Consider the following 26,995-nt stretch of genomic DNA (forward strand, 5'->3'; position numbering starts at 1 on the left):
ATGCAGAGAACCTCCACAGCTGTAGCACCGGGGTATTTAAGTGGTTAAGATGCAGCTCCTGTCCTTTTGAGATTGGGAAAGATATACAAGTGACCAGTCCATGGAGATGGGATCAGCACTGTGATCAAAGTTGGATCACAATGGGAGTAATCACCACAGGATTTCAAGCAAAGAAAAGTACTACTTAGACTTGGTTTTCACTCTGTCATCTTTAAATGTCCCACAAATGTCCATGCTTAAAGGCTAGACCCAGTATATGGTGCTACCAGAAGATGAGCCTGGTGGGATGAAGTTAGGGTATTGAATGCTCTTGAGAATGCTGGAACCTGGGCCATTTCCTTTTTCTCTTATTTGCTGGCTGTCACAAGGTAAGTAGCTTATACCACTATACATTCCTTGCTCAATATAGTATATTGCTATAGACCCCAAAACAACATGCCAATCATCCATGGACTAGAAAGAACATCTAAAAATAGGAACTAAACCAACTGTTTTTTCTTACAAATGTATTTGTCTCATATATTTTGTTATAGGTAATAGAAAAGTAGCTAACAAACCTGAAGATCTTTGGGACAACAGTAATATCTATTTTTCTAATATTTAGTGGTTGCAGTTTTGAAAGACACACAGACACCAACACAAAGAGACACAAAGACACAGAGACACAGAGACAGACAGACAGACGCACACACGCATGCGCACACACACCCACACACACATCACACACACATGGAAATGAATACAGAGGTTTGCATGTGCTAGAGAAACACTCTAACATTCTGTATTCCCATCTCTTGAATTTTCTTCTTCTTCTTCTTCTTCTTCTTCTTCTTCTTCTTCTTCTTCTTCTTCTTCTTCTTCTTCTTCTTCTTCTTCTTCTTTTAAAGATAGTTCTTACTAAGTTGCCTAGTCTGGCTTTGAACTTGCAATTTTCCTGCCTTAGCTACTTGAATAGTTGGGATTACATGCCTGTGCCATCAGGCTCAGATATACACAATATTGTTATTTTTAAACATGTGGTATATTTGAAGAAATATCCAGTTAAAAGTAAGGAGACAAGGAGACCTGACTCCCAGGATGGACAGTCTCTGTTGGTTACATGAAGCCCAATGAACAACATATTCAGGCTTATAGTAACTCAGTGTTCTAAATGCTTATGTCTTCTTTGCCCCCAAATTCATGTTAAATCCTAATGACCAAGATGAAGGTGTTAGGGGGTTCGAACTGGGTAAGTCATGACAAGTATTAATGTCTCTAAAAATGAGACACCCAAGACAGCAACACCGCCCCATCAGTTATATGAGGACATAGCCAGAGGCTATGGACCAGGAAAGAAGCCCTCACAGGATGCTAAGCCTGTTAATGTTTGAGCTAAGACTCATAAGCCTCTAGACTTGGAAGGAATACATTTGCCTTGTTTTATGAGCTGCCAATATTGCATTTTGTTCTGGAAGTCTATGCAGACTAAGAGGTAGTGACTGATTTTATTATTGCATGACTTTCTTGGGATGTGCATCTCACTGTTAGTGTGCTTCCTCTGGAGCATGCCCACTGGGTACCAAAGTAGGAGCCCTACAGGCTGGGTTTTCTAGTAGGAATAGAGGAACAGAGGCTACAACAGTTATTATCTTTATTGGTTTCTTTTGGCTACTACCATTATTTTTTAGTTATTTTATTCTTACTTACGTATATGTTATATAAATACATGTCCCATGTGTACAGTGCCCACAGAAGCCAGAAGAGGGCATCAGATCCTCTTGGAGTTGGAGTTAACTCTTGCAGTTGTGAGTCACCTGGCATGGGTGCTGGGAACCAAACTTAGCAGTAAGCTAGCTCTTTTAACCACTGAGCCAGTTCTCCAGCCCCAACTACCATCACTTTAAAAAAATAATTTATTTGGTGCATAGAAAATAACCATTCTATTGTTCAATCACTGGTCTGAAACTATCCTAGGTAACCATATCTGTACTGATAGATCGATGGCAATGGTAAAATTCTTTCCAGGGCTTCAAAGGTGATTTTATTTACGGCACTAGAGTAGCTATAGACTACCTGCAGGTACTCCTTTGCAATCCTCCCAGTCCTCACTGTAAGGTAACAAGGCTGTTTGCATTTTACCCCCACCTTGCACCCTCTATTGGGATAACTCTCCAGCTTGTTATGAGGAGGAGTATGGGCAAGAGTCCTCAGGCTGTCATTCAGTCATTCAGCGAAGTTACACTGACTTTTTCTGACACAGATGCATGAACAACTAGCTTAGATACCACCCTCAGTTCTCCGTTGATTTAAACTCATCCTTTGTTCCTGTGGAACATAGCAGCCTTAGGTTTTCTCTTCCTGACTTGTCTTGTTCTTTCCCCTCTACAACTACTTTGGGTCCAGGGCCTCTGGTCTCCTACTTACCTGTCCTGGTCCCACAGTCACCTTTTCTACAATTCAGAAAAGTATCTGTTCCTAAATTCTAGTCCCTAGTTTAACTCAATTAAACAACTTCTTTTTAGACGTTTCCACTACTGTGGATAAATCATGAAAGATCAAGAGAATTGTGACAGGGGACTTACAGCAGGGTGACTCTTAAAGACCTCAGGAGTCTTATTTAGCTTAGTTGGCAATTATGAAGCACATACTGCAAGACAGGCAGCTTGTAATCTATCAAGGTTCCAAAGCACTAGCTTTGTAATTTCTGGTAAAGGCACCAACTTCCTCATTTTACAATGAAGATGTTAGATCAGATCTTTTTCAGCTGTCAATTCTGTGACTCTCATCTCAGTAGCTCCAGTGACTGACCCTTGAAGCCTTTAATCTACTAATTTCAGACCTGTCTAACTTATGAAGAGACTAAGGAAGCATACCCACTCATATGTAGGAAGAACATGCAGAAGCCCATTCAAAGCCCCCACCTCTCTCTATTTTACACATAATTTAGTAGCTGTTGATATCACTACACTCTACATTTTGAAGAGTCTCCCTCTACACCTTTAATAGTTATAGGTTTGCATTCACTTTGGTGAAGATGCTTAAGTTACTATGGTCCCCAGGAAAGTGCCCTGCGTAGATAACCACATATAGGACTTACCACTGAGATCTAAACCATGTGCTAGTTCCCTCAATGAGATCAGATAATTAATAACTAAAACAAGGATTTATTTTCAATTAACTCAGTCTCTAAATTAGTGTGGTGAGGCACTGACAGTGACCACCAGTTGAAGGAGAATAATTTGTTTTGCATCAGTTAACATTTTGGCCCACAGCAGAACAAATTCATACCACCTGCTAACCCACAACCACTCTCCCTCCTTGGATACAGGGAGGCTTTACATTATTTCTGAGCTCAGAGACAGATGAGAAATGAGGGGCACAGTTAGTTGAATGAGTAATTGCACACAGGTACAACATATGTTTCTGAAGCTACTGAAATTCCTTCATTCTTTGAAGTACCCAGAGCTTTCCTATGTTTCTAAAGACAGACGATGCCAAAGGCCTTGGGCAGACATTACTGTCTTGGTGATGTCTTCCAAGAGAAGATGCAATCTGTTCCGTACCACCTGGAAAATGGTGTTTTACCAGACACAACACTTCAAAACAATGGCTTAACAAAGTAGAGCTAACCCATGGACTGGTGTGTTAAACTTCTTCTTATACAGGAACAAATTAAAACACACAGTGTTTGGTTCATGAGCCTAATAAGTTTGTATTTGCTTATGCTTAACAGACAGCTTTGGACATCCAAGTAGCTTAAGTACCTCACAACAGTAATCCCACCTTCCCCACTATTTAGCCCCAAATGGCTGCTCTCAGCTTACTGAAAGAGAAAAAAAGGTTTTTCTCAAGTTAATTTTAAAATTACATAAATACATGTTAATTGATTAAAGCACTTGTGGAAGATTAGGGCCACTTACTAATTAAATTTCCTAATTCATATCTATAGCAATGCAATGCTGTCAATATAACAAGGCACCTTCAAAAATAAAAGCACTGTTTTTCAGATAAAATTTGCTTTGTGAAGATGATTTCTGACTATAAATCCCCTTGTTCTAAAAAGTGGAAAAAAAAAAGCAAGTTTGTTTTATTATCACACTTGCAGCCACAGCAGAGGACCAATTTCCATTATATTCATATCTACATAAACAGGGAAAAGCAGGAATAATGGTCTTGTCTTATATTTCTGCTTCAGAAAGTCTTAGACACATCAAATCTCTCTAAGAAAAGTCACACAGTCCCGACACCGTGTCTCTCACATCCTGTCATCCCAACACAGTTCTTTGATCCAAATAACTGCTTTTAAACAAGTTGTCAATTTGGAGGAGAATTTCCATTCTCCCACTTGTTACTGCTGGAAATGATAGTGTCTGTAGACACAAGCTTGGCTCAAATAATGCTAGGTTTTAGGTTGACAATGTTTTCCAAAACATCTTCTGCAGGAGGAATTCAGAGACTGAGATTCATTGTTGGCCTTCAGGTTAGTGATTGATTCCAAAGAGACTAGCGCCACCCCTTGCCGAAACAATGATCCAAACTACCTGTTTTACTATTTTGTTTGTGGACATTATGGTGTGGTCCTCAGGAGTTCCCTCTGTGTTCCCTGAACCTGGGCCATTCTGTCAGTATTTCCTCACATGTTAGTTATCAGAGACAAGAAAAAAGGAATCGGATGCTGTTTTGACCCAAATTCCATTAGAAAGAATTGAAGAACAAGTCATCCATCTTATGCCAAAATTTAGCAAGACAGGGCAAGCTCTCCCTGCCCCCACCATTATATTTCCAAATAGTAAATATGTGAGCAACAACAGAGTGTCTTGGTATGCCTCTGTCAGAGACACCTGGGCACACAGAATGCAGCCACCTGGGCTCAGTCTCCAACTGGTAAGAGAAGAGCCAGCATCTTTACTCCTGCAGGGAATTTATATGCACAACAAAGTATTAGCACAACAAAGCCAGAGAGATAACTGCTTGCCAGGACCTAAGTGCCAGATTCTAGTTGACACAGCTCGCTCCATGTTTGCTATGCTGCAGAGTCTTTGAAATAATATTCTATCTTGTAAAAGGACCAATGAATTCATCTGAATGTACCCATCTTTATTAAGACAAATTACATCATAAAAAGCTACGTCACAGGTACTCTCACTGTGTAAGAAATTTTTCCTTAAATTTTCATTTGGGACTAATTGAGTGAGGAAAAAATCATTACTGAACAGTCTCATAAAAGGAGTGAGGCCTCTGAGATTTTACCTGCAAGCTGCTATAGAGGTTCACAGACAGTGAAGACTGTAAATACTTCTAAAGAGCATGACAAAGGAAAAGTCTTCTGCTCAGGCGCAAAGAAAATACTGAGTTTTCTTAAATTACATAAAGTTAATACATACAATTAACAATTGTAATTTTGCTCAGAGATTAGAAATAAGGTACTTAAGACCAGTTACCCATTCAACAGATTGCAAAGGCTCCAGGAGATAGGATGACAACAGCATAGTTTGCAACTGACATCATTTTATGAGTTCACCCTGTCTTTGTTTCTCTTTTCCTCCCCATCCTCCTATTCTGCTCCTTCTCCTTCAAGGCTCACCAGGTAGTTCACTTTAGAGCAGAGACAGAGATACTGCATAATTGTGCTTATAAATAAAGTTTTACTGGAACACCCATACACCCACTTGTTTTATTTGCCTTAGGTGGCTTTCTTGCTCCAGTAACATAGTTGAACAACTGCAACAGAGACCACCCACATTTACAAAACTACCCCATCCTTATAAAAAAATTGGTGACTACTGTTTTAGAGTCATATTAAAGGACAGCATATGAGAAACTAGGTATATTATACATTGTAGCAATTGCATAGTCTCTGTCTCCCTTTCTTCTGGCAAACAATTTGTAGGATCTCAATTTTCATGGCTATTCTGAAGCAATCCAAACCCATTTAACATTACCCTTGAAATTCACATAAAACTGTAAGGAGTTCTGGAAGGTCCCTCATCAAAGTCCCATGATAAATTATAACTACAACTTCAAGACAATGTGGAAGGTCAGCAGCCTCTAAAAGTAGCAGTTGTGTGTCTAGAAGCACCATTATTTTATGGCTTCGGGAAACAGACAAATGAAACAGAGAACTGCTGTGTAAGTGCTGTTCACGTGAGACCGAGAACTCATAATCTTGTCCACTGTGAATTAGTTAATATTTAATCTGTAATTGATTTTATTACATTAGAAAGGGTCACAATAAAATGTTATTTGCACAACAGAAACAGTATGATCGTGCTACCAGGCACTTCTGGTGGCGCTGGCCCAAGCATAATGCTAGATTGGCAGTGCCCTGAGCTCGTCTTTGTCGTCTCCCACCTAAACAAACTCCTGAACCTATTCTGACTGCAAATGACGTCAGTGTGTTTGATCGAATACACATGCTGTTTTTCTCACAAGTGGTCAATATGCAAGCACCTGGAGGTAAAGGTCATTATAATGTATCCTCTGGATTTTGTTTAAACTACCCTTGACCTGGCCATATCAGTTTGCATGAATTTTAATGAGGAAAAGGTCATTCTGAGACATTAAAAATATAGTTTACGTAAGGCTGAAGAACTCCATTAGTTCACAGATGAATCTCTCCATTTTCTGCACGGATCCCCAGGAACAAAGGAAACCTTGGCACAGGAGCTCCATCAATGGAGCCCCTCTGAGCTGAAAGCACCACCACCATCAGTAGGGGGCAGCCTGTGCTCATCATCTACAATCAGAGCTACTGTGATGGGACTCCAGCCAAAATCGTCATATGTACTGCCAAGGTCTTGAGGTCCAAACAACAATGAGCAATCAGCAACAGGATTTTGTGCTTCATGTAGAGGGTGAAAAACATCTCCAGGCTAACCAGTTGGGGGTGGTGCTGCAAGCTGGCAGGCAGAATTCAGGGGGGCTCTTACTGTCAACAACTCTTATCTTCTCCTTCTAACTCTTCCTCTTTCAGATGTACTCACTCCCATACCCTGAATCCCAGCTGAGGATTTCTCAAAGCTTCTTTTGCCTCCACATAGATCTCCTAGAGTAGAATGCTTGTGTTTCTCCTCTTTCCAAACCCCACTTTTCCACCAACTACCTACCATAAATGCCTACGTTTCCTTCTAATTTGCCTACTAACGTTCCCATGCAGAGGCTCTGAGATGCTGTGATTTCTTTGTGATGGCAGCTCCATAAGGCCAGCATTACTGTGAGCATTATTTCAGAAGGCAGCTGAGGCAGAGAGATGCCCATGTCTCCAGTCACATTGTGACAACCGGCTAGAGCCGGATCTAAAGCCAGTGCCTGAACAGACAAGTGCCCTATCCACAGCTTCCTAGGAACAAATGTGCATGGGAAGATGATTGTGAGGAGGTAATGGCAGAGGGGTGCTTAGGAGAACCCATCTAAGTGAGAAGCAAACACACAGAACAAGGACCGCTCCTGAGACATGGCAAGGCCATCATGAGAGCCAGGCTGCCAGGAGCAGCCTTGGGTGGGAGGTGCAGTGCTTCCAGGGAGAACAAAGACTCCAAAAGACACTTCTTAGTACATAATAAGGCTGGGGATGAGGCGGTCATGACTCCAGGAGGACAGTTAGAGTCACAATGAGCCAAAATGGAGGTGTTTCCAGACTATTCTAGAATGACTTGAGAGGAACTGCCCCAGAGGAGGCTGAATAACAACTTCCTGATTAAAAGGTGACTACCCCAAGGAATCCCAAGAAAGGCAGAACTCTCGGAGGCCCTGGACTTCAGACACACAACCCTGGATTAGCAGCACTGCCTTGGATCCTGAGGTGTGGGTCCTTGTGCAATACAGCAACACCAAGCTCCCCTGAAGCCTATAAGCTTCTGTCACCCTCTACACCATTTGCACCATATACAGATGAATCTGTGACAACCCCAGGGCTGTCCAGTGGCCAGCCATCTGATCGAAAAAATCCAACGATAAGCTTCATCTTTGCAAAGGCATGTAGATGCTGAGTCAGCAGAAAAAGCCCCACAGCCTACAGATGTAGCACAGCAAACAATCCTTTTGCAACTTATAGGGCTGTGTGGTTTTCCCATTACCCTGAATACAGCTATGGGGCCAGATGCTTTTTTAAAAAAATCAGATAGTGACTTCTTCGAATGAACCACCTTTTCTTCTTTATATCAGGAAGAAGAGGAGGGGGGGAACAGGGTGGAGGCTTGAATCAGAAAATAGTCCTAAGGAGAAGCCCCAGGCTGTTACTTAGGCCCCTGAAGAGGGCAGGGGCACAATGCCAGTAAGCAGCAGCACTGAGGTTGGTGAGAGTGTTCTGTATCATTCCCCATCCATCTCAGCCTAGATGGATGTCATCAGGTGAGAGCTCAGCTTTTCAAGAAAGCAGAGGGCCACTCAATACCATCTGAGGACCACCTGAAGTCACTAATAAGAAAGACAAAAATCTAGAGCAGCAATGCCCACACATCAGGGTCTCAGGACACCTTTATATTCCCAAGAAGCTTTGAAGATGTAATTCTCAGCCTGGCAGAAATGAAGAAATTTTTGAAAAGACACTTGTCCCTTCCTCTGGCTACTAACCATTGAAAACAATGGTTCCTAGGAATCTCATACTGAGAGAAAATGAGGGCTGAAGCCTAGTGACAGTGGAGAAGGAACTAGTCTTCTGGAAAGAGATTTCATGTAGTTGAAGAGAGACTGGAGCTAAGACAATGGTGGACCAATGATGTGTGGACTGCCCCTTGACCAGAATTGCTTAGTTATGCATACACCGGCCCTCTGTTTAAACCTTAAAGAGGTGTGTGTGTGTGTGTGTGTGTGTGTGTGTGTGTGTGTGTGTGTGCGTGCACACGCACTTGTGTTACACATGTGCATTTGTGTGATGTCACCAGACCTCTTTGTGGCCACACTGAATGCATATCCTTTTACTGTCACACCCAGCTTTCACATGGGTGCTGGGGATCCAAACTCAGGTCATCACGCTTATTCAGCAAAGTATGTTACCAACTGAGCCATCTCCCTGACACCTTGCTTCTCTCTCCATTTGTCTCTTTAAGTGGTTTATGAAGACAGGTGGCCAAGTGTGGCTCAGTGCTGCCATGGTGCAAGCTCTAACCCTAATGCCTCTGGTGGCAAAGGGTTCCAAGGGGGATTTGTTGATGTAGCTCTACCAGCATTCACCCCCATTAGAGGTTAAAACTGAGAAGTAAAAAAAAAAAACACCCTCCCACAAACACACTTATTAATTTTTAATAAATTTCACTATACATCAATGAATACTTTAATGAAAGATAACTGCAGTTCCTAAGATAAAAGTGAAAACATCTGACAACTGCTTCACATTACGACAAATCTCTCTGGTGTCTGGCTTAATTCAAGAGAGCTGGGGTCCTACAAACACATGTGCTTTCCATCTGCAGTGAGATACTTTGGTTGAAGTAACTGACAAACATCTAGTATCACACAAAAGCATAGCCAAAAGAAGAGAGGCTCTTAATAGTCTTTTTGGAAAGTTACAGATATTCTTTGATACAATACCACAATTTTGCAAGTCAGATATTCTTAGAGTGTCAGTGTGACACTTGATAGTCAGCTACTCTAATTGGTCTGTCTTTTCCTTTAAATGCTTGTTTCACTCACGTGTGATTTGTAAGACACCATGCACAAGACGTTTGGAAAACACGAGTTCACCTTGTTAATGATAGTTTGTTCCATAACGTTTTGAAGCCACATTTGTTTAATACTTTAAATAATTCTTAAGTTAGCACACAAAGTGACAGGCAGTGTTCTGGAATTTTCATACACCTACTTGTATCACTACAAATGACATCTCTAGGGACTGAGAGGGGTGTCTGGCTGTCACTGGTGGACACGGATTTTCTAGACACATAAGTTTTGCCCCAAACCTTAAGTTTTATCATTAATGAATGGTGCCAGTTGCTTTAGTTAACCAACTGGATTAGCTCACTCTGTGCACTATTATAAAAATGCTTGCTGACCACACAAGGTGGAACCACACTGCTTGTCAGCTATTTATTTTTTAATTAGAAATAGTATTCTATGGGAGGGAGGCAGCCAGTTTTGTTTACAGTGCAAAGAACTAACTGCATGTAGTTTTTCCTGACTACATTGTATACTGCAATAGCCATTCTCCATGTCTGCTTCCTACTTCATCACAGAAAATTTTGAATGTATATTTGAGAACAGAGATTTAACAAAATTAACACTTTTAGTGCCTTATTCATAGTGTTCTCAAGTAAAACCGGCATTCCCCCCTGAAGCCCATGTATAGTACTGGAGAATGCAGTGACCACAGGAGCATCCTGGTACTGTACCCATCGGCTTTGCACACTGCTACCTTTGCAAATTTCTGCGCACAGAGAAAGGCAAATGGGATCTCAGTGCCCCTGGGAAAACGGCTTTGCTTTTGTGACCTCCTAAAAAGGTCTCAGTGACTGCCAAGGACCAAGATGTGCCACAAGCAGATCTTGAAACCTGCTGATTTTGATAACATTCTCAGACAGTTCTAGGAAATTATAATTCACCATATTCTTAATAGCTGCTCTGTCAGGATAAAATAGGTCAGAGGGTAAAAACAAAGGACCCCCCCCAAACCTCAGCAGTTTAGACAAAAGGTTTATTACTAATGACATGCTTCTACTGGAAGGTGGAAGAAAGAAAGGAGAAGAAGGGTCTGCTTGCCAATCATTTAGGGGCTTAGGCTCATGGAGCAGACCCACTTAAAATTCGACCAATCACCATGCAAGAAGGAAAGTGAACCCACTGTAGGGTCTCACCACAACAATTAAACAGTGTAGGAACAATAGAAATGAATCATGTTCACAGTCTATCAGTCAAGGCTGTGTGTGTGTGTGTGTGTGTGTGTGTGGTGGAGGTATGATCCTAGACATGCCTAAGGGTATGCAACTGGCAACACAGGCAGCTGCAGGAAAGTCAATGTGAACTGAGCATTTGTGGTGTGCCAGAAACCAGTCCAGTTTTGTGTATTTCTTATTTATGTTTTATTTATTATATCCCCCCCAGAACAGGTTCTAAGACCTTCTTTCTTTGCTCAGAAAAGCAAGACATGGAAAAGCAAAGTAATGTGTCAAGGTTACACTGGGAATGGTGCTGGACAGGTAAGGGACTCTAGAGTCCTTGACTCTCATTCTAAGTTATACCGCTCTTAATGTTTTCTCTAGTCTAGACAAATGAGAAAAAATAAGACTATCTCATGATGGTGAGATTTGAAGGATCACCCTTCACTGTAAAATGGCCTGTTCCTACTATGTTAGTATAGTTTCTCCCTAAGAATTAATGGCAGCTGCTTTTTAAACTTTCTTATTTGGAAAAAGAAAGAACTGTTTACATTATATTCCTCCTTTTTTATGATTAACTGTGTGAATTTTGACTGATTGAATAATTAAATCTGTGAACACTAGTTTGGGTTGTTTCAGTATTTGGCTTACAGTCAGCTAAATTTTGGTTATTATATTCCAGATACTGTTGTTATTTTTATCTGTCAAATAAAGTGTTAATTGAGTGTGTATTGCTTCAATTCCATCTATGGCACAGTGGGTCCATGTAGAAAGATTAAATCAGGCATTTCCTTTTAGTCTAAAGGAAAGATATGGAACACAGGTAGCCTCTGTAAGAGAGCTAAGCCCCACAGCAGTGGACAAAGTTTAGTTTCTGTAAAAAGTTACTTACAAGAGAGCCGAACAAACCAGTCGCTAATGTTTTCTTTTGGTGTATTTCATCACCAAATCTCTCTCTGTCAAGACTGTTTGACAAGATGTAGTGTTCCTCCCAGAACAAGAGAAAGCAGAAGGCTGATATCACCAGCCAGGATCTGGAGCTTCGCCAAGGATGTGTGCCTGAACATGAGCATGGCCCACTGGCCAAAGGCCCAGGTCTCTGAGCCAAACAGCAGCTCCATTAAAAGGGACACATGGTTTAGACACAAGCAAGCTGTTCTGAAGTGAACAGAGCTTTTATTAGCTCATCTTAGAAAATGTAGATGTGCAGAAAAATGCTCACTGAGAACAGGTGCCGGAGCACAGAATTGGAACAGACAGCAAGCCTTGAGGAAAGTAAGGTCTTCCAGTGTTGTGAACCAAGAGAACCCCTGATACTTTGGATGTAGCTTAACTATTTTCTGACAAAAGAAAAATATAAGGGGAAAAAAGTAAGAAAAACATCTTCAAGGTTTACACTATTTTTTTTGTAGCATATATTTACATTCCAAGTCCATTATATGTTTGCCAGAGCCTTCCTTCTGTTAAGAGTAATAGTTTTCCTGACTGATGAAATAAATACTAACTTTGGAAATGATCAAGAGGTCAGATTCTTTCTCAACACACAGAAGGGATGAAAGGTTCTCCCATCATTTTTAATCTCTAGATTCTTGGTGGGGGAAAAAATGGTGGAAAAAAAAGACCACTATTTGAATATCAAGATAATTTTAGAAAGATTTAAAGATTCATAAAATGACTCAGTAAAAAACTCATTTCTAACTCTGAACATGAAGGCTAAAGCCTGTAATCTTAGCATTTAGGAGGGGGGTTCAGGCAGAGCCCAACTTGGGCTACATAATAAAACTTTCCCTGTCTGAAAATAAACAACAAAAGACATGAGAGAGATGGAAGGAGGGAGGGAAGAAGGGAGAGGGGAGGAGAGGGAGAGAGAGAGGTAAAGGGAGAGGGAGAGGGAGAGGGAGAGGGAGAGAAAGAGGTAAAGGGAGAGGGAGAGGGAGAGGGAGAGGGAGAGAGAGGAAATGATTTATAAACTGTGTTTAAGATACTGATTCAAAGAGCCTGAGTCACAACTCTTGTTTAGCATTTGTAAGCCCTGGTCTTTGAAATGACCATTTGGCTGGCTGTGACTTAACAGGAGGGTCAGAGTGCTGCTAATCACTTTTGAGGACCTCACATACAGCCAGCTTCCCAAAGCTGCTTTCACTCTCCACTGCCCACAGGGCTTCAACAGGTCCCTTCTCAGATTAGGAAGGCAGGGTGATTTCAGACAGCCAAGTTAATACCTCAGCATAAAAGATGGAAGGTGCGTCACCAATGGTGGAATAGCAGGTCTTCCTGGTGGGAGCGTGTTGATGCCAGAGCTGTTGACCCACAGGGAGCAGTCAGGGAGGTGAAGGGGCAGATGGGAGCTACAAGTGTCTAATGACAGACAGCAGCAGAGGGAAACAGTTTCCACATTAACACCTGTGCCAACTAGTAAACAGGTCTGGTGGTGGCCAAATGCCCATTTTGAGTAGAAACCAGAATAAGCCAGCTGTGCCAGGAATATACAAAACTACTCTGACCAAATGAGGAGAGAGGTGCCAAGCATTTTAATAGCTTGGGGGAAAAAAAACCAACACAAAATCAAGTTCGAAACACTGACAATATTCAGGCCTAGGCTTAATTCTTCAGACCTCAAATTATCGATTTCTTAAGTGTTTCTCACCTGATGTTTTAAATACACTACAAAATATAAAAAAGCTATCTATGTCAATGTCTGAAACTAATCTGCCTATGAAAACAGTTGAGATAATGCCTATCTGGTTTACAACAGAGTTTGCCTGAATATACCTGCTCATTGAAAAGACAGGTTCAAGCAAGTGGAGGGGGCTCCATGACCTATTGGGATAGGAACAGCTAATTCTCCAACGAATGTAGCCAACTGTAGATGGCACTCCTAAATCTAATTAGACAAAGGAATACTCAATAAAACAGGGGAGCACTACAAGAGGCTGAAAGAAGCTCATGCCAAGAGCATGGCAGGGCAAGGCAGGCGTTGGGAATGTGTCTAAGAGTGAATCTCAAGACCTTGTTCGCAACTCTGGGCTCTAATTCATTCCTACATTGCATGTCCTTGAGAGATTTATGCTGATTTACTCTGCATTAATGTTCTCCTGTTGAAAAATAAATAAATAAAAGAAAGAATGTTCTGCAGCTCTGTGCTATGTAAGTGTGACTTATGTGTACCAGGACAAATGAGCTACTGGAAAGGCAAACACAAAATGAGCTTAATCTGGAAGCTGGCTCAGAGGAGCTCATCAGTCAGCATGTTCTGACTACCAGAGCAAGGACTGCTCTTCACATGACCGAGGAGATCCAGTCGGCATGCCATCACTGAAGATTCTTTAAATGTTTCCAGAGTGCTTAGTAAAATGAGTAAGGGAGGCACAGTGTGGGTGCCGATGAGTGGGTGCCACTATGCCTAAGCTGAGTTTTGATGGGACTATACATGCTGATTAGAGGATGAGAGTCAGGGGAGACAAGTTTTTTTTTTTTTTTTTTTTTTTTTTTTTCTAGCCAAGCACATGATTGCTGCTGAAAAGAGAAAGAGTCCCACCCTTGAGGGCACCTGCACCCATGTGCGTATACATACACACACACAAATAAATATTAAAAGATAAATGTTTAAAGTGTAACCATCTGCCTTTCTCCTTTCCATTTAGATGGATGCCAGCAAGATGACTTTGAGAAATCAATAGAAGTATGGGAATTTTGAGAAAATGGCATTGCAGAGAAAGTGAACAGCGGACAGCGTAAGTACCCTACCCAGGGACTGGAAGGATGGGACCAGAGTGAATGGATGCAATGCTTGGAATTTCATGGGGACAGTCTCTCAGTAAAAGCAACTCCAGTGGAGCAGAGGGGCAAAAGCAGAACACAATAATTCAGGAAAGCTGTTTCTGTGCTAGTGACACTAGATCAGTGGTTCTCAATCTGTGGGCCATGATCTTTTTTTAAACGTTTTTTAAACATTTTTTTTTTAATTTTACATACCAATTACAGTTTCCTCCTCTCTCTTGCTTCCCTTCCCTCTTCCTAACCCTCCCACCTCACCTTCCATCCACTCCTCAGAGAGGGCAAAGCCTCCCATGGAGAGTCAACAGTCTGTCACATTACTTGAGGCAGTACCAAGGCGTCCCCGTCCCCCCATCTAGGCTGAGCAAGGTATCCCTCCATAGGGAATGGGTTCCAAAAAGCCAGTTCATGCACTATGGATAAATCCTTCCAGGGGGTCCCATAAACTGCCCAAGCCACACAACTGACACCCATGTTCAGGGGGCCTAATTTGGTCTCATACAGGTTCCCCAGCTGTCAGTCTTGAGTCAGTGAGTTCCCACTAAGTCAGGCCAGCTGTTTCCATGGGTTTCCCCATCATGGTCTTGACCCCCTTGCTCATATTATATATAGCTCCTTCCTCTCTAACTGAACTCTGGGAGCTCAGGCCATGACATTTTGGCAAACCTCTAGCTCCAAAAATATTTACATTACGACTCATATCTGTAGCAAAGTTACAGTTATGAAGTAGCAACGAACATAATTTTATGGTTAGGGTCACCACAACATGAGGAACTGCATTAAAAGGTCTCAGCATTAGGAAGCTTGAGAACCACTAGATAATTCTTTAACTGGAGAACTCATTCTGCAGGTGGAAATACTGAGACTTCACACACTCTTTCTGAAGCTATACATAAAAATTTTCTTTTTTATCTAATTTGGAGAAGATAAGGACTTTGTTGGTGTTTCTACACATATATACTGTGGTCATACATACATGTATGTATGTCTAAGAACATGTATACATATTCATGTATATGTACTCAGGTGTTTGAGATAAGCATATTCTGTAGCTCAGGCTGGCTTCAGACTCTCACCCTCACTATACAGCCAAGGTTCACCTTAAACTTGTGGTTTTCCCATCCCCACCTTACAGATATGAATTCCCGTAACAATTCGGGAACTAGTGCTAATGGAGAGCTCCCAGAACTCAAGTGATGCCTTCGAGACTCTTCACCCACATGGTGAGGACCGTTAAGTCAAGCCCCATATGACATCACAACTCTTACCTTCCTTTTGATATCCGTGAACTGGGAAACCATTAAAGACCAGTAAAATGACAGCTCCAGGATATAATAGTAGTGAAGGTCAGCAGTCAGCGGCTGAGGGGAAAAGAAGAAAAGGGGAGTGATTAACAGTTAATAGGAAACACACTTTGTATCCCTAATGCCACAAGCTCACTGCTGCCTGGTAACCCAGTCTTAGGCTGAACATAAGCAATTCCCATCCTTTTCTTGGCAGACAATGGCACTGTCATGGCTGCCTACAGACCACAGCCTGATATCATTAGCATTTCATCTCAAACCTAGAAAGCATCAGCCAGCATGACAGTTGGGGATGCTGTTCATTATTGAGTGTAACAATAGCATCTATGGTTCTTTCACATACAGCAGCTACAAGATTCCTTAGGCAACACGGCACATGTCCTAAAGCACAAACACACAACTGCTATGAGAGTCCAAAGCATACAGCAAGGAATGCAGGTGGCAGGGATGTGTTACATAATGGTCAATGAAACATAGGCTCAGGGTCTACACTAATCACAAAGTTATGTTTTTAGGAAATGCTCAATATATTGCAATATTCGAAGCAAATGATTAAAAATATTTACTCAAATATCAGAGGGACAAGAAGGCTACAAAAGATATGTGACTAGGCAGACACTCAGCCAGGAAGTCTGAGATCAAGGTCCAGTCTATAGCTTGGTAGTAAAGTTACTTATAAAATGGTGGGGGAGGGGGGCAGGAGATAATGCCTATTCTGATTGCTTCAGAGAGACAGTAGGGTGAGCAAAGTATTTTACACACACACACACACACACACACACACACACACACACACACACCACACAATGAAAGTTTTTTTCAACAACATGATAAGCTATTTGTAGCTTTTTAAATTTTTTTTTTTTTTTTTGGTTTTTTGAGACAGGATTTCTCTATGTAGCTTTGGATCCTATCCTGGCACTCGCTCTGGAGACCAGGCTGGCCTCAAACTCAGAGAGATCCTCCTGCCTCTGCCTCCTGAGTGCTGGGACTAAAGGCGTGCACCACCAATGCCCAGCAGCTTTTTAAATTGTTTTTTAAATTTTTATTTAGCTGTAATGAAGTGTCTTGGTTTATTGAAAGAAAACATAATCTCTGAAACTCTTCAAACATATTCACACTGATGTTCGAAGGCAACAGTCTGTACTGTAAAGGAAATTAATGTTATATGTACCATATGCCAATCATGGCATAATGGATGGCTGTCACAAGATGGCCCTTATTCATTCAGTAGAGGCATCAAGGAAAACTATCTCTCTCTCTCATATTTCTGATGAGGTATACTATAAGATATTTGATCAGTAGTTCTGAACTCTAAGTGACAAAGAAAATTACTATAGACTGAATGCTGGTGTCTTTACAATCCCATGTGTTGAAGCCTTATATCCAATGTAATGGAATTTGCAGGACAGACTGTTGGGCAGTAATCAGGCCGGGAGGGTAGCTCTCTTGAACAGAGCACAGTTTCTTCTTGTGGAATGAAAGAGGCATCAATGCTCAGGGGTACCTTGAAAGAAATCTATTGCCCTCTGACATGCTTTTCAGATGCTGCCAGCAATGCAGTCTGGGCAAACAGGGCGCTGGCTGGAGCCGCTGAGCCAAGGTCAGATTCTGGTGTTGATGAGATTCTCTGCCTCCCGAAATCATCTGGGAAAATGCCTCAGAGGCGTCACAGGACATGTTAGGTCACATCTAGTAGTGCTGAGTCCATGTGAGAGCACCACAGTCATCAGCACTCAGCAGCCGCTCTACAGCTGACGAAACATACTCGAGACTCCCTCTGAGCATCCTAAAATCTGCAAAATTACTCCTCTCATTCTGCATGCAGATTATAGAGCCAGCAGAAAACTGCTATCAATTACTCAGACTTTGAAGCCACATCCACCTCCAGGTAGTTAGGCCCCTGACCACTCACTACATTGAGGCTTCTCCTGCCCAGTGTCTACTCCTTGTAACAAGCTGTACAAGGGCCAACTGCATATAAACCTAGTCTTACTTTAAGCTCTAAAATACACATCCATAAAACTATTACATGTGTAGCAAATAAGCATGCTCACATAAAAGAGGGAATGTGTGTTTAAAACTGAAGTAGACTATTACTTTTCACCTAAAAATCTGTTCAGATACTTGTGTAATGTATGTGTTAAAGACATAATGAATGTTTCATGGGCATGTTCAATCTTTAAAAGTGCAGCAAAGTCTTGAGATACACTCTGAACTGTAATCTGCTAGATAGATTTATACACATGAGTGTATGCAAAGCGTTGCACTTGCATACACACTAATTTCCTACACCCCCTACACAAAGAAAGTCATTAATTTTTATTAGCATTTGGCACTTGTCAAAGATAACCACTGTTGCCATAAGAGATCATGAAAACATCTAAGATCTGGGGAGCACTGAGCTAAATTACTCAGTATTAGCTTTACCAGCAGAAGACAATTCTTGACCCAAATCCCCACAGATGGGGTATCTTTCTTTGCATCCTAATGGTGTTTTCTACTTTTAAATATAACCTTCTCTCTTAGCCACTCAGACTTTCATGCTAACAGTCTGTGAAACAACCCGCAGCTACATTCTGGGCCATAGTCCTATATATTCATCTCAAACCAAGCAACCTCACAGCTACAGTTAGAATGTGAGTTATTTTGGGCTACATTACAGTTAAAAACAAGGTTAAGTGTTACATTTTATATGACATTTGTCTCAATGCCCTTCAAGTTGCAGAATTTACCTTTTAAATGTAGGGCATTGTAGCAGCTGCCATGCCAATTCTCCAATTAATGTTTCCAGAAGTCTTTAATACCCCTTTATAAGTAGAAACATAGATCTGTATGGATAGTAAAGTACTGTTGGGTCTGAGACAACTATGTAAGGCAAGCAAATGGTTTCCACCTTGCCTCAGTCTCTATCAATTACCCCAGAAATTCTCAGCTTTCTCCAACTATGTCATGCTGCTTACGAAAATTATTCCAATGTAAATAAATTCAGGAATTCAAATGCAAACTGGAATTCCATTTCAATGTGTCTTTAGCCTTGAAGGAGTATCCAGTGTCTGCCTCTACCAGTCGTAGCTCTGTGGACAACACTGAAGAAGTGAACTATGTGTTTCCCATAACCCTATGCACAGGAAGTCCTAATGTCTCTGAAATGCAATCCCAAGTTTAAAAATGGAAGGTGCTTATTCTAGTTTCTAGTTCCACTTGCATCCCTTCTAGAACATATCCTGCTGAAATAGAAAATTCCCAGTTCCACCTTTGATATTTTGTATTTTGATTTAATTAAAATTAGTTGATCTAGGGATGGCAAGGACTTGTGTTGATATTACTGAATTCATTAGGAGATGCAAATATACAGCAGTGGGCAGATATGGAAAACACCCCCCTTTCAGGACTATGGTTTAATGGCAACTGTCAAAGACAGTGTCTCCTTTTTAGTTACAGAAACAGTTCATCTAGGTATAATGCCATTAGTGCATTTTTCTGCATTTGGAGAAATGGTGCTTGGTTTACATATTTAGAGGCCCCTTCTAAGGTACAAAGTCAACAGAACTCAGCAGGTCAGCTCCAGTGCCACACTTGAACATTCATGTTTGCTGTGGAGGCAAGCCTACACTGTTTAGCAGGTCTTTCCTCTGTCCTGAGAAACAGGAACCTGCCACCCACTGAAGTGACTATATCCTGCTCTCCAACAAAAGAACCTGCCATATTCACCCCACCTGCTAAAGCAAGCAGTCTTTGATTCTGCCCTTCATTCAGAACACACAAAGCCTTGTCTTCTCTAGGTTGTGGCTGACATTAATGAGCAGGTGCAATTCTAAAGTGTAAGTAGCTACTCAACCTGTTGCAGCCTGCATGGCACCAGGAAGTTGACCTAAGTAAAATCCCTTATAGCTGTAAACCCCAGAAGTCAGATCTCCTTACCTGGTAGGGGTAGTTATACCAGCAGTGTCTTGTATTCCACAACCAAGGGGTCTGGAAAAAGAAACCCAAAGAAACACACTTTACATGCTTTAGAATTGTTAAAACAATAGGCATCCCACCACACCTGCTCTATGGAATGGAGTTCTCTCTTACACCTGGAGATTTATATATTCGACTGGTCACTCGGCTATCTTCCTGCAACATATCAACCTCAACAGCTGCGCCTTCAGGACCAAATGCAAATTATCCATACCACTTATGGTAACACATTGCTAGCAGTTAGTACACTCTACCCCGGAACTCCTAGGCCTCAATATATACAAAGCCATTTTCCTTATTCCTTGACCAGTGTTCACTGACATTCTTCACGTGAGCAGGATGGTTCAGAGGAAGTCCTGTGTTACCTTCCACCTCCCAACTTGTAGGTCAGATTTCTAGGACAAATAATTCTTTTTTTTTGATGGCAACTATTTGCCTTATAAAAACATATAATTTAAAAAATCTAAGTATTCACACAAATTCCAAAACATACAATAACCAATGGTAGATTGATCTGAATTGAGACAGATAGCTAAGCCACCCAACAATATCAGAATCAACATCCTCACATTTTTCTATTGACGTTACCACCGTTTTTTGCTTTCCTCATCCACTGTCAGCCATCAGCTCTCTAGAACACATCTCTATACATTTGATATATCTATAGTGTTCTTACGACTCATCTCCCTGATTGTGATTCCTGGGCCACAGGGATGAAAATGATTACTTCTGGCAGCTAATATTTGTTAGGCCCATCTGTATCTAACATATTGTGGTGGTATTTATGATTATTAACTCATTTAATCCTTACAACAGCTACTGACATTTGTCTTTTTTTTTTTCCAGGTAGATAAATGCAGGCCCTGAGTCTAGAAAACCTCCCTAGGTCATATAGCTCAGTAGTGCTTAAACTGCAGTCAAACAGAGATTGTGTGGTCCCCAGGGGACATGCAGTCACTACATCCCATCTGAGTCTGATAAAACTGAACTGAAGAATAGGGCCACCTCATGGAGTAAATTTTAAAGTCTGCAAGTCTCTACATTTCCTCTTCCTTCATTTAAGCACTGTCCACCTTCTTTCTTTTGAGAGTTTTGCTCTGTTTCTGGTTTTCATTTGCTATTGATCTAACACTATCCCCACTGTGTAATCTTGCTGTCCTTGATTTCCTGGGGGCTCTGAGCTGTCTCTGTCTATTTCCTTCATTTCTCTTATCTATACCATTGATGTTTATAATTATGGTGTGTGTGGTGGTTTGAATGAGAATGTCTTCTGTAAGCACATATATCTGAATGCTTGGTCCCTAATTGGTGAAACTGGGAAAGGATGAGGAGGTAGGTGTGTCTTGGCTGGAGAAGGTATGTCACTGGAGATTTGAGGTTTCAGAAGCTCATACCGTGCCCATTCTCTCTCAATCCCCCCCACCTCTCTACCTCTAATTTGTGAATCATGATGTAAACTCTTGGCTACTGCTCCAGCACCATGCCTCCCCCTGTAATGGTTAAAGACTCACCCTGAAACTGTAAACAAACCCCTAATTTAATACTTTCTTTTGTTAAGTTGTCTTGGTGTCTCTTAACAGGAACAAAAAATTAACTAACATAGGGCAAAAATGAAGATCAAATGAGATGGATTGTATAAAAATACTATGGCAGCTTCAAAGGCTTAGCAAGTTATTATGTTTTTATATCATACAGACAATGTATGTCCCTTGAAGAAGATCTAGAAAACAAAGAAAAGAACGAAAATACAAACTTAAATTCTCATTAACATTAATATTTTTAAATTATAGCATGTTTCTGGTCTTTTTTTCCCTTTTGTGTTATAGATACAAATACAGATTTATTTTTAAATATACACATACAAAAGTATGGGAATAGCATAAAATCTATTTTAGAGTTCAGTACAATGTTACTCCCTACTCTTATCTCTGATAAAGTTACTTCCATAATTAACTGAAAGTTCCCAAGAGAAAAGTATGCCATATGCACATGGTTACCTCAGCTCTCAGCATTAATGCTTGAGTAGACAGAACAGCATATCCTTAATGGGAATGCAAAGGACTATGAAAGTAAATGTCATGCCTATGGCAAGCCTGGTAGAGCTTTCTGGGTTTATCAATCCACAGGCCCCCAGGCATAGGGCATCTGCCCCTCAGGATGTAGCAGGCATCTCTTCTACTATGGCCACCCTTTCCTGTCCCAGGCAGGACAGCAGATGCAGGGGAAAAGTCCAGCTCCCTGGGCTTCTCTTCCTCTCTCAGCTTCTCTGAGTATCAGTTTTATTCTAAATCTTGAGTTTCTCCCTGGATTCATCAGATGTTCAGCACATAGACCCACATCTTCTGTGGTCCTGCCAAGTGACTGCCCTGTGCAGACGACACATGTCTGTCTCACACAGACCTCCTGCCACCTGAAGTGAGGACAAAGGACTAGACACTGTAATCATGAGAGATTCACCAGGGCCGCAGCTCAGCTGGACAGCTGTTTACCTAACTTTGTAACAACAAGGTTGTTTTACAAGTAGCACAACATGAAATATTAACGCCACACTTTTGCATGCACAGTACTTTTCTCTAGACCTCACATTATGTCCCCAGACACTGTGAGATAGATAGATCAAATGTCTTTCCCAAAGTATAGATAAAAAACAAAACAGAACTCCACAGCAAAAGGTAACGCTCTTGGACTCAGCATTGGTTATCAAATTTATATCAGAAGTGCTCCAAAATCCAAAACCTTAAAAATTTAACAACTATGTAAACATTACAAAATAAAAAAAAAACACTAAAATGTGGAATAATTCTGGATTCCACATTAGAAGAATGGATATTCAGCCTATGGGTAGATACTGGTATATGAATCTACAATTTGTAATAAGATTATTTTACACATAACTTTTTAAAAAGTTTTACTTTTATTTTAGGGTAAATGTGTTGGAGCTTCTGAACTGGAGTCACAGACTACTGTATGCTGCCAAATGGGTGGTGAGGGACTTGATGTGGTCCTCTGTAAGAGCAGCAGCCAGTGGTCTTAAACACTGAGCCACCTCTCCAGCCCCCACATATAACTTTTAATTAAATTTATCCAGTGAAATTTTTAATCAATTCCTATAAGCAACTTCTCCACTGATGACATTTTAATGCCACTCCCAGGAGTTATGGGTTATCAAATAAAAATCCAGACCCAGGCTTGTGATACATCCTGATGAATTGTTCAGAGTCTTCCGAAGCCCAAAGAACAGTCCAGTCTCTGACCATCCGTCGCTCTTGGTTGCCCACCAGAATTAGATGGTAAGATCCTGTTGCTGAAGATACCACTCATCTTGATCGCAAGATACAGAGAAACCAATCTGGGACTAATATGAAAGCTTTCTCTCTACAGGGGAGCCTTCTTCACTTTCTAAGGTGCTTTGTAGGCTTCTTAGGGCGTTAAGTATTTTCACCCAGCTATGAACCTTGGAACTACAATAACCACCCACCATACAAGATATGCCCACTGCTGCAATTTGGTTCAGCTGTTGTGGTGGCAACTCATAGCTCTCTGACTGGATCTGAAGCCTGTTCCACAGGAAGGAATTAATTTCTAGTACTGTAAACCTAGTCAAAAACTCCTGAACCACAACAATGACCAGAACAGCAATATATCCTGAAACATGTAACTGTGGCACTTAAATCTTGGGGGTAGCCAAGAGCCACGATATTTGATGTTAAGGTCGACTCAGTAGGATAGAACTCATGCCTACTACTATAAACCTGGCTTACTACCCATGGCTGATGAGGCCATGAACCCTAGAAAACCCAATAATGAGTATAATTTCTAAATGCATTATTATAGCTACAGATAAGTGTGACTCTTATCCCTCATCAAAAAGCTCAAGTTTTGCATTTGATAGAGCATTAGAGAAATCTATAACTGGCCAAAATGCAGAGATCAATTAATCATGGAGTGATCATCCCCAAATGAAACATGTACAACACAATCCCTACACCTAGGTTCGGGAACATCACAGAAGAGGGCACAGCATGAGGGCTGTATGAGGTACAGGACCAGGACATCTCCTCAGAGACAGTGTCTTTCTACATGACAAGGAGGCCACACCCTTGGAATCTCAACAATATGGTTTCCTAGACAAGACCTGAACAATGAGACTACCAGTCAACATCCCAGCAGGGGCGGCGGGGGGGAGGTATTTCAAAAGACCCCACACTGAGGTAAAGAGCTACAAGCAATTAATGGCTGTTGAGAGAGGGAGAATCAGCCTTCTCCAGGGACAAATGACAATCCTAAGTGGTCAGCTCTAAACACATACACATGGGAACCACACAAAGGGGACTCATCAGTTGTGTTTATAAACAAACAAGTATGTATGTGTATATTACAATAATAAAGAATAAGGAGCTATGAGAATGGGGGGCATGGGATGAGTTAGAGGAAGGAAAAGGAGGGAAAATGAATAATGTCCAATACTCATATGAGAGATTATCAATAAGTACATTTTTAAAAAGTCAGGAAGTTAGAAAGAATTGTTAGGAGACATTAGGGGGAGTTTGGGGGAGGTAATGATGGACAAATATGCTCAAAATACACTATTAATGTATGAAGTTTTCAAAGAATAAATAAAAATATTACTTTTAAAAGGTTAAGAAATTTGAGAAGTCTAATAATCCTCAATTTTTATTATTTTGTTAGCTCAGGAGCAGCCTCTTCCTGTTTCACACCTGTACATGTAAATGATGTTATGAAGCACTGTACAGACTTAGGGGAATTTATATACATTATCTCACTTAATCCACATACAACTTGTCAGTAACCAAAATAATACATCTAGCATTAAAAGATTTACAAAGAACATGGCAGCTCAGAGCTCATCACGTTGCTAAAATGCAGTACAACAAACCAAATTCAGTACATCTGGCTGAGGGGGTGAAACTGTACATTTCTGAGACTCTCACACGATGCTGGCATTGTTAGATCACGGACCACACTTAGTAGTAAGATGGCACAGGATGTTAGAAAGGGCTGATTCTAAACAACTCATGGTTAGTTTACAATGCAGTACAGATGAACTGAATTAGTTCTAACAACCATTTGCAGTAGGGAATTTTTGCTAGTAAGTGATAGCTGGAGGCAGTAATTCTCACCCAACCTCCCTTACAAAAGCCGAGTATCTAACCTCTAGCAGAAGGGCTGTGAGCACAATTTCTGTGAGACACTTGGTGATGCTGCTCCCAACAGCTACTGGGAATAAGTCTGTCACACTGCTTCATGGCCATAGAAGGGAGATAATGAAAACTGAGTTCTGAGATGGACGCTCTACTGAGACTGTTGTCAGGGGCTCTCTACTGTTTCTTACCTTTGTACTGTCTGTATAAGACAAATAAATTCCTATCATATCTCTCATTTCTGAGCTACTGTGATACACACACACCCCAAACACAATGGCATAGTCCATATTTTAATATATGCACCAGGGTTAAGTATTCCAGAACCCACTTTGGAGGGGAAGTCATAAATGGGGTACCTAGATGGTCAGTAGAGATGAGTGAGTTGCAAACTCAAGTTAGCCAGGCCCTTGCATTGTCCTCCCCTCAGGTAATCTGGGTGTACAAAGAATAGACAGTTAAAGAAAAGCATCAGGTAGACATTTGGGATTTACTCCACATTTTTTTTGTGTTATGTGGCTATTACCTAACAACACTGAGTGCTGTTAAACTGAAAAGACCTCCCCAATCCAGTTTAATCTACAGAAAAATCCCCAGGCCTTTTAGATTGAGAGCTGCATGTTATCAGCCACCAGTGAGAAGCCTGGGCTTGCTATCTCCATATCTAAATTGGACAACAGATATTGAATGAACTTTTTATGTTTTTATATCTACCACAGACTGATTTGTGCTTTTACCCTGAATTGATATGCAGACATTTTAACATCTTCTATATTTGAGGCATATCCTTTAAATATTTTTCTTCCTCTCTATACACATGCTCAGAATAGAGCATATGCAGAATACAGCAAAAGGTGGCCATCTGCACACTGGGCAGTAGTCCCTCACCAGACAGAAGTGCCTGCCAGACATTGGCTTGGAGCTTCTTGCCTCTGGAACAGTGAGGAATACATTTCAGTCAGCCAGTGTATTTTGTTACATCAGTCTAAGTTAACATCTAATTATAAGACCACCCCTCCCCAACGATGCTTACCAGTTACTGAATCACAAACCAACTGACTTCATTTCAAGCTAACTTACAAAGTATCTTATTAAGATGAAGGTCACACTATAGAGTGTGAAAAATTGCCTTTAACACCCTCCATCTAAACCACAATGTACGAGGGGACTTTTCATTATATTATGCACATCTGCTCAGACACCAACTCAATAGCAAGCACATTCATCAATAATACAGAGCCCCAGGGGAGGCATATGCGGCTCTTTTCACCCCTAACAAACCAAATCCCAGCAGCAGGAGGGAGTACTGCCTTGGGTACTGCTGGGGCTAACCCCGAAGTCTTTATTTGCATATATAAAGACATGAATGATACCTATTCTTTTACTCTTTATTTGAAGAATAAGTATGTCCAAGTTATCAGGTTTCTTTTTATTATCTGTACTATAGAGATTCCATCATGAATCTAACACAAAAATAGGTAAGGTCTGTTCACTTTACCATCTGAAATAATTATGTCAGTTTAGGCTACAAAGTACAGAGAGAAGAGATATCAAACAACCAGAGAAAAGAATATGCAGTTTACCAGGCAAGGGTTCAATGATTAACTAAAAATGCAAACACACATACAGGTACATATAAACACACGTGCATACAATCATTCATACATAGATACACTCATACTTTGTAGAGAAGTAGTGAGTGTCTGGAACTCAGGGCAATAGCAGTTTCATTCAAAGTAATTATCTTGATTGAAAAAGAGAACATGAATGATATGAATTATAATATGTTGTTTTCAATATGTTGAATATGAATTTTATGTGTTGCTTTATCAAAGATATGAAAGGTATGTAGTCTGTACTCAAAGTTAGCATCTCAGAGGCAAAATTTCAGTTTCCTGTTTTCACCCAAATTCCCTTCTGGCTGGGCATAGTGGTGCATGCCTTTCATCTCAGCACTTCTGAGGCAGAGGCATCTCTTTGAGCCTGAGGTTAGCCTGGTCTA

At 41.0% G+C, this 26,995-nt stretch overlaps 1 protein-coding gene across 2 annotated transcripts in view; it reads right to left on the bottom strand.

Annotated features, from left to right (window-relative positions):
* Cers6 (ceramide synthase 6) overlaps window positions 1-26,995 on the bottom strand; it is a 248,229-nt gene that overhangs the window by 47,869 nt on the left and 173,365 nt on the right. For both annotated transcript variants that reach the window (XM_027420254.2, XM_027420253.2), the window contains exons 5-6: window positions 19,793-19,843; window positions 15,833-15,925 (exon numbers count right to left, since the gene is read on the bottom strand). In XM_027420254.2, coding sequence (XP_027276055.1) covers window positions 15,833-15,925; window positions 19,793-19,843 — 144 coding nt within the window. The remainder of the gene's footprint in view (window positions 1-15,832; window positions 15,926-19,792; window positions 19,844-26,995) is intronic.

This window comes from Cricetulus griseus, chromosome 6 (genome assembly GCF_003668045.3).
Source record: "Cricetulus griseus strain 17A/GY chromosome 6, alternate assembly CriGri-PICRH-1.0, whole genome shotgun sequence".
NCBI classification, from domain to species: Eukaryota; Metazoa; Chordata; class Mammalia; order Rodentia; family Cricetidae; genus Cricetulus; species Cricetulus griseus.